Source organism: Chrysochloris asiatica, unplaced genomic scaffold (assembly GCF_000296735.1).
Source record: "Chrysochloris asiatica unplaced genomic scaffold, ChrAsi1.0 scaffold00006, whole genome shotgun sequence".
In the NCBI taxonomy this organism is placed as follows: domain Eukaryota; kingdom Metazoa; phylum Chordata; class Mammalia; order Afrosoricida; family Chrysochloridae; genus Chrysochloris; species Chrysochloris asiatica.
In genome coordinates, this window is record NW_006408524.1 from 723,758 (window position 1) to 732,092 (window position 8,335).

At 41.3% G+C, this 8,335-nt stretch overlaps 1 protein-coding gene across 1 annotated transcript; it reads left to right on the forward strand.

The window, feature by feature from the left end:
• Positions 1-382: 382 nt before the first annotated feature.
• Positions 383-1,216, forward strand: LOC102820934 (proteasome subunit beta type-5-like). Its single transcript, XM_006832074.1, has one exon. The coding sequence runs from the start codon at positions 507-509 to the stop codon at positions 987-989; it is 483 nt and encodes a 160-aa protein (XP_006832137.1). The 5' UTR covers positions 383-506; the 3' UTR covers positions 990-1,216.
• Positions 1,217-8,335: the final 7,119 nt, after the last annotated feature.

Consider the following 8,335-nt stretch of genomic DNA (forward strand, 5'->3'; position numbering starts at 1 on the left):
GGGACAAGCCATCTTTTCCACAGGTGAGCGTTGGAAACTCATGGCTGTTCTCATTAATCAGGAAGCCCAGTTAATCCCTGCTTCAGTCCTCTTTTATAATGTGTATGCATGATTAGGGCCTCAGTGCATAAACATGATTGATTGAATTAAGAATATAAATAATTGCACCGTAAAAAAAAAAAAAGAAAAAGAAATGAAGAAAAATTTCAAAACTTGACTTGCAACACAGAAGGGTTCTATGGGCAAAATGTTGAATGGCACAGAAAGCATCAAAAGAATATGGAAGGAGCTCGCCCAGGATGGCGGCTCCTGGAGCAGCCGAGAGTCCCGGACTAGAGAGCAGTGGATTTCTTTCTTCTGCCGCAGATTTGCCCAGCTGTGAGCCTTCCAACCTTTTTCGCCATGGAGTCATCGTTGCAGTGGACTCGCGGGCCACAGCCAGTGCCTACATTGCCTCCCAGACGGTGAAGAAAGTGATTGAGATCAACCCTTACCTGCTGGGCACCATGGCTGGTGGTGCAGCAGATTGTAGCTTCTGGGAGAGGCTGTTGGCTCGGCAGTGTCGCATCTATGAACTTCGAAACAAGGAACGCATCTCTGTAGCAGCAGCCTCCAAGCTGCTAGCCAACATGGTGTATCAGTACAAAGGCATGGGACTGTCAATGGGCACCATGATCTGTGGCTGGGATAAGAGAGGCCCTGGCCTCTACTATGTCGACAGTGAAGGGAACCGGATCTCGGGGGCCACCTTCTCTGTAGGTTCTGGCTCTGTGTATGCCTATGGGGTCATGGATAGGGGCTACTCCTATGACCTAGAAGTGGAACAAGCCTATGACCTAGCCCGACGTGCTATCTACCAAGCCACCTACAGAGATGCCTACTCAGGAGGTGTGGTTAACCTCTACCATGTCCGAGAGGATGGCTGGATCCGAGTGTCCAGTGACAATGTAGCTGAGCTACATGACAAGTATAGTGGATCTGCTCCCTGAAGGAAGGTGGCTGTGGCTGTTTGCATTTCTTGGGGTGACTGTCATTGGTAATAAGAGCACAACACCCCATCCTGTAGTGGAGACGGTCCCTAATTGTATTGGTCCTTTTTTGTCTAATAGCTCATGTGCATTGGCCTTTATGTGTTACCAGTTGTAAATGAGCAACTGCAGAGGAAGCTATTTGTTTTAACTTTCTTGGCTGTTAACATTACACTACTCGACCTCAAAAAAAAAAAAAAAGAATATGGAAGGAATACACAGTCACTGTACCAAAAAGAAATGGTCAGTGTTCAACCATTTCAAGAAGTAGCATATGATCAACAACCAATGGTACTGAAGTCCAGGGTATACTGAAGGTATTGGCAAAGAACAAGGCTCTGGAAACTGATGGAATGCAAATGGACATCTTTCAACAAACTGATGCAACACCTGAGGCAATCATGTAACAATGTCAAGAAATTTGGAAGATAGATACCTGACCAACTGATTGGAATAGATCCATATTTGTGCCCATTCCAAAGGGAGGTGACCAAATGGAAGGCAGAAATCATTATTCATCTCACATGCAAGTAAAATTTTGTTAAAGATAATTAAAAAATGGCTGCAATAGTACATTGAGAAGTTGTTGCCAGAGGTTCAAGCAGTATTCAGAAGATGTTATGGAATGAGGGATATGTTTGCTGATGTTAGATGGATCTTGACTGAAAGCAGAAAATAACAGGAAGATGTTTACCTGCGTTTTATTGACTATGCAAAGGTTCCACCTGTGTGGATCATGTCAATCTATGGAAAACATTGCATAGAATGAGTAATCCAGAACTCTTAGTTGTGCTCATTAGGAACTTGCACACATTTGAACGGACAAGGGAACACTGAATGGTTTAAAATCAGGAAAGTGTACACCAGGATTGCATTCTTTCACCATACTTATTCAATATGTGTGTTGAGCAAATAATGTGAGCTGGATTATATGAAGAAGAATGTGGCATCAGATTGAAGGAAGACTCATTAACAACCTGCAATATGCAGATTATACAACCTTGCTTTCTGAAAGCAAAGAGGACTTAAAATACTGATGAAGACCAAAGACCACAGCTTTCATTGTGGTTGTAAAGAAAACAAAAATCTTCACCAGGGGACCAGTGAATAACCTCATGTTAAGTGGAGAAAAGATTGAAGTTGTCAAGGACTTCATTTTGCTTAGATCCACCATTAGCACTCACGGAAACAGCAGTCAAGAAATCAAACGATGCATTGCATTTGGCATATCTTCTGCACAAGATCTCTTTAAAGTGTTGAAGAGCAAAGATACCAGTTTGAGGACTAAGGCACACCTTACCCAAGTCATGGTATTTTCAGTAGCCTCATATGAATGTGAAAGTTGGACAATGAATAAGGAAGGTGATGTTGGTGGTTATGTGCTGTGGAGTCGGTTCCGACTCATAGTGACCCTGTACAGGGTTTCCGAGGCTGTAAATCTTTCCGGGTCAAACTGCTGACCTTGAGGTTAGCAGCCCGACTCGTAACCACTACGCTACCAGAGCTCCTTGAATAAGGAAGACTGTAGGCGAATTGATGCATTTGTGTTATGGTGTTGGAGAAGAATATTAAAAGTACCATGGACTACCAGAAGAACAAACAAATAGGTCTTGGAAGAGGTACAATGAGAAGGCTCCCTAGAAGCCAGACTTCCTCTGTCACACTTTGGACATATTATCAAGAGGGACCAGTATGTAGAGGAAGACAATATGCTTGGTAAAGTGGAGGGCCAGCCAAAAAGAGGAAGACCCCAGTGAGATGGATTGACACAGTGGCAGCAATGGGCTCAATCGTAACAATGATTGTGAGATCAGTGCAGAATTGGGCAGTTTTGTTCTGTTGTGCATAATGTCCTTATGAATCGGAACCAACTTGGCAACACCTAACAACATTGCTTGCTGATCTTGGGATTCATTAACCTTCACAGTGTGGAAACTCATAGCCTGTCATCTTACTTGCGGATCTTGTACTCATCAGTCTCTACAACCAGGTGAGGCATTTTCTTAAGGAAAATCACTCTGTATGTTTACATAGAATAAAATGTTTGCAGAACCAGAGGTCAGATGATGACAACCCAGAGACAGGATCCATATGGGACAAAAAGACATAAATGTTTGCCAGAAGGTCCATACATATTGGATGCAGACCACACCTCTCAGGAAATTTCCTTTTCAACTGATTGGCTCTATGTAGTAGATTTCTTCACTGAGTTGAGTACATCAGATCAGATCTCACCATAGTGAAGCCTGTATCATAACATAACTGCCAAACTACATCCTAACAGCCAAACCACTGAGAGTTATGTCCCAGTTATGTCCTGTAACCATCATGCCCAGAAGTGGGATGAGTGATATTATATTGTGGAGATTGCAATCAATGTTATGAATCTGAATCCCTATGAATTGAATGGAAACCTAACTTGCAATGCAATTTTTCATCCTAATTACAATGAAAAGTTAAAAGAACAAAACTCTATGGAGCACAGTTCTACTCTGACACTTATGAGTTTTTCTATTACTCTGAATTCAACAACAACTGGGTTTATATTAAGAAACCTGCTGGACATGTTTAAATTATCTTCCCCAGGGAACCAAGTAACCATGAACTACACTTCTCCCATTTATCTCAGAAAATGAACCATACCATCATTTCTCAGTCACAAGTGCAGTGCCCAATCCTAGCCACTCCCAGGACAGAATCTTGCTTACGTCAGGTATTCACAGTGAAGCACTGACCTTTCCTTTGTCTTTATCTTCTCAGCTGAAGGTCAGCGCCCTCTGTTCCATTCTCTGGGGCAGCGCTGTGGTTGTTTCCTCTTAGGCAACACAACTAGTGATTACTTAGCTGCTCATGTGTTTTCTTGTGCACAACTTTCCCCAGCCACTTCCCATCACTATAGATTGCAGAGAGCATAACTCTTCCCTCTTCTCATTACACCCCAATACCTAATCCAATGCCAAAAATACAGTGTTAACCAAGAGTTGCCATGTGACACTGGAAGGCAGTCCTCTCAAACATGGATTCCTAGTTGGTTTCTGCCTCTACCTGTAGACCTGCCCCAAACACCAATAGTTATTCTACAGCTAGGAGAACTTTCCAAAACACAACTGCACTCTCCATTTTCTGAGTGTTTGACTGCACTGTGAAACTGGGCAGGACTAAATGGTGTCTGAGTCCAGCGAGGTTTCTGATGAGCAGCCCTGCATAGTGTATACCCGGGAAGGCTGGGGGAGGAGAAGCCGGGGTTCAGCCTCCTCCCCCACAATCTCCTTAACGTGCAAAGCAAGAATGTATGTCCTCACTGATTATTTTCTAACAAAAAGAGATCCATTTGCCAAATAGTCTGTGATGTCATTAGTTTCCCTCTCAGATCTAGCTACTTTTCTGAAATGCAGATCTAGCAGGCACTTGTCAATATCAATAAGAAAACGAGTTATTGTAAGTTATCTGTTTCAACTCTTTGGCTTGTAAGATGTTGGGGGCATTCAAGCGGATGCTGTTTTGTATGTGGAAGGAAAAGTGCCAGATGATCTATAGTTCACTCGGGGCCTCTGGGCCTCTGCCTTGTGAGCATGCGCTCTCTATCCTCTGGAGGCTGTTAGAAGTGGGCCTCTTCCCCTGCTTACTACAGAAACAAATTCCAGGACAGGCCTCTTTTCTTCTTCTGAGTCTATCTGCCAAGAGCCTATTCCACAGCTGTTGAAGCTCTTCTACATTACAGAGTTGAAAACAAACAAAGAGCAAACCGTTGTGAATTTTTTTCATATACTTCCCATATAATCTCTGCATCCATAAAACTTTTGTTTACAGACTCTTGATTTATGAATATCCTTTCTGAATTTCTTCTGGGAGATATTTTTGTAAGTTTCAGTTTTGTGCTTTTAAAATGCTTGTCATGAATGAGAAGACTCAGTGCCAAAATCAAATAGTCCCAGGGGTACCATCTAGTCTAATTTATCCATAGCACTGTGATATCCAGGATATCACTGGATGGGGATGTAGTTAGATAGGTAAAAATCGATAGAACTCTAATAGCTAGAAAGCAACAGGATGGGGAAACAAAAACAATCCCAAATTTTGACACTTGAATTGAATCATTTATGCGTGTCTCATGAACACTGGCTTCCTATTGGTTTCCACAGACATGTTCCTTATTGTTTTGAACGTCTACATCTTTAGTTTATGGGTTGGCACCTGATTAAGAAAGTTCAAAACCACAGACGCATCCAGTGGTACACGTGCGAGTGTTTTCTCCACTTAGAAATGCTTTACTTTGCTTGCCCACACTATTGATTTTTCTTCTTAGAGGGAATTAGCCTCCTCATCAGACTTTCCTAGGAAAAAATGGTATCAAGTTGTTGGTGGCTTTGTGTGCTGCCAATTCAGTTTCGATTCATAGCAACAATGTATAGAGTTTCCTAGGCTGTAAATCTTTATAAGAGCAGAAAGTTTCCCCAGTGGAGGAGCTGGTAGATTTGAACTGCTGACTTTGTGGTTAGCAGCCCAATGCATAAACCACTACACCACTGTTGTTGTTAAGTTCCATCGAGTCAGTTCCAACTCATAGTGACCTTGGCTACAGTTTCCAAGGAGCAGCTGGTGGGTTTGAACTGCTGACCTTGTGGTTTGCAATCCAGTGCTGGTCCTACAGCATCACACCAGAAGCCCAAATACAATTGTCTCCGTTGTCTCCATATTGTTGTTGTTGTTGCTAAGTACACTTGAGTCTGTTCCTCCGGATAGTGACCCAGTATAGGGTTTCTGAGAAGCAACTGTGAGTTTTAACCACTGACCTTGTGGTTAAAACCAACCTTATGGTCATGTGCTTATCCTGTAGTGCCACACCAGGACTCCCACTATGCCATAAGCTGGTTAAATGCTCAAATGGACTCCAAGGGTGAGGATCACCATAGATCTACCATCTAGTTGGCTTTAGAATCAGGCATCAGTTTCAATGCTTTAAACTCTTCTGGTGTGGCGCTGTAAGAGAAGCACTGGACTGCTAAAAATAAGGTCAGCAGTTCAAACCCACCAGCTGCTCCTTGGAAACCATAGACAGGGTCGCTATGAGTTAGAACCAACAAGAACAACAACATTGTGTTTCTAATTTACAGTGTGTATAAGAGTTGAGGTGTGATGTGAGCTGCAGCACATACGTGATCAGGCATGGTGCCAGCAACTTCACCAGTGAGGTCCAGGCAGAAACTCAACTAGCTAGTCCAGTTCCAGACCCAAGTAGCTCTCTACACAGAGATCTGATATCCTACTTGAGTAGAAATCAATTTCTATAACTGTTATGTTCCCAAGTTTACAATTTAATTTACTGAATTTATTAAATCTAAGAAGGTAAATGTTAAAATACAGTTTTAACTGCCCATAACCAAAACTGGGCTGATATTTAATGATAGCCTCAAACATTTTATTATTAAAAATACATTAAACCCCAAGCCCACTGCCATTAAGTGGATTCTAACTCATAGCAATCCTATAGAGGGTTTTCCAGACTCTAATTCTTGATGGGAAAAGACAAGTTCATCGTTTTAATTTGGAGCAGCTGGTGGGTTTGAACAGCCATTCTAGTGGTTAGCAGTTCAGGGTTTATTATATATTAAATATTTAATTCAAATAGTTAGAAAAGTATAAAATTCCATACTAAATAATGTGAAGAAAATTAATGAAGGTAAAAGTATTATAACAGGGGAAGCAAACTTATGACTATGAAAAATAATAGAAACTTTTATTAAATGTGAAGCTATTGTTTCTCGACATATCCTTCATATAGGTCTATACACTTTTTTTTTTAAGTTTTTATTGTGAATTGGATGAAATTTTACAGGGGAGAGCATCAGTTTTACATTCAACAAATCATATACTTTGTTTCATTTCAATGATTATAATCCCCTCCATGTACCATCAGTTAACAGTATTTCTATTAATTTTAGCTTTTTTAACAAAAAAACAAACACTCACATATATATAATAATTTATATCACCAAAGGGCACATTCTGCAAGTCAGCCTCCTGGCCGCCAGCTCTCAGTCCTTCTCTTTCCACGAATCTAGAGTCCTCAGCTGCTCCCTGCCTCCATCGCTGGTGTCGCTGCTTCTCTGGATAGGGTTCCGCATTCCACTTGTGCTCTTTTTCCTTGATTGTCCCAGGGTCCTCTGTTTCTGGACTGTAAGATTAGCCACTCCCCTGTTTTTGTTACAAATCTTCTACCTTTACAGTTGTGACAGTCACAGTTAGTCATGGTAACAATTACTCACTATTGAATCATAAGAATCTTATCCCCATCTCTTTTAATCAGACCCATCTAGACAAGATGAAAACTATTCAGTGAGGACGCTACATCCGCCCCCCACACCCCACTCTTAAACTAAACTCCTTCTTGAAACCTTGTAAGCCAGTCACTTCTTGCCTTTATCACCCCCTCATTTTAGGTAGCCAATGGCTAAGTTGCCTGTCTCTGTCTACCCTGTGTCCAGAGGGGATAATTGATACTTGATGTGAAGACTCCTTCCCCTTCTGTTAGTATTTTGAGCTACTACCTCCATGAGCATAGGTCAAGTTCATCAAAATGTAGCAATTTGCCATAGGTCTATACACTTTCAAAGGCAGTTTTTCCATTTCTCTAACCCTGCTCCAATAAGTTCTTCAAATGACACTAAATTAGAGGCAGTTTTAGCATTCTCAAGGAGCTCTGGTAGCGTAGTGGTTATGAATCAGGCTGCTAATCTCAAAGTCAGCAGTTCGAAATTACCAGCTGTTCCATGGGAGAAAGATGAGGCTTTCTTCTCCCGTAAGGATTTATAGCCTCGGAAACCCAAGAATTTCAAAGGGATAAGATCAGTGCTGTAGGGTGGATGGGGTAAGGTTTCCTGATGAAATTCTCATAGCCCTTGCGATCCTTGAAGAATAAGCAGGTACAGTGCTATGATGGTAAATTGGGAAAAAGTATTCCTCAGCACAACTTTCCTGGTCTTGTTCTTAACAATGCCTGTTTTAAATGTCTTAAAAGTTCTTTCTAATAAACCCATGATTGTCCTTCATCCTTGGAGAAAATCTATCAATGTTAGTCCTTTGGAATTCAAAACAAGCTGTTGCCATAACCTTCTAAATTGACCTATCTGGTTTTTTATTTAACTGCGAAACACATCCCCTTGGAAGCTAGTGTTTTGCTGTTTTGATTGAATTTATCTCTGTTTTTGTTTTGTTTTTAATGTTTTATTGTGAATTATATGGTAGTTTACATGAGGGAACTTTAATTTTACATTCATTCCATCATATATCATCTCATTGCCATGGTT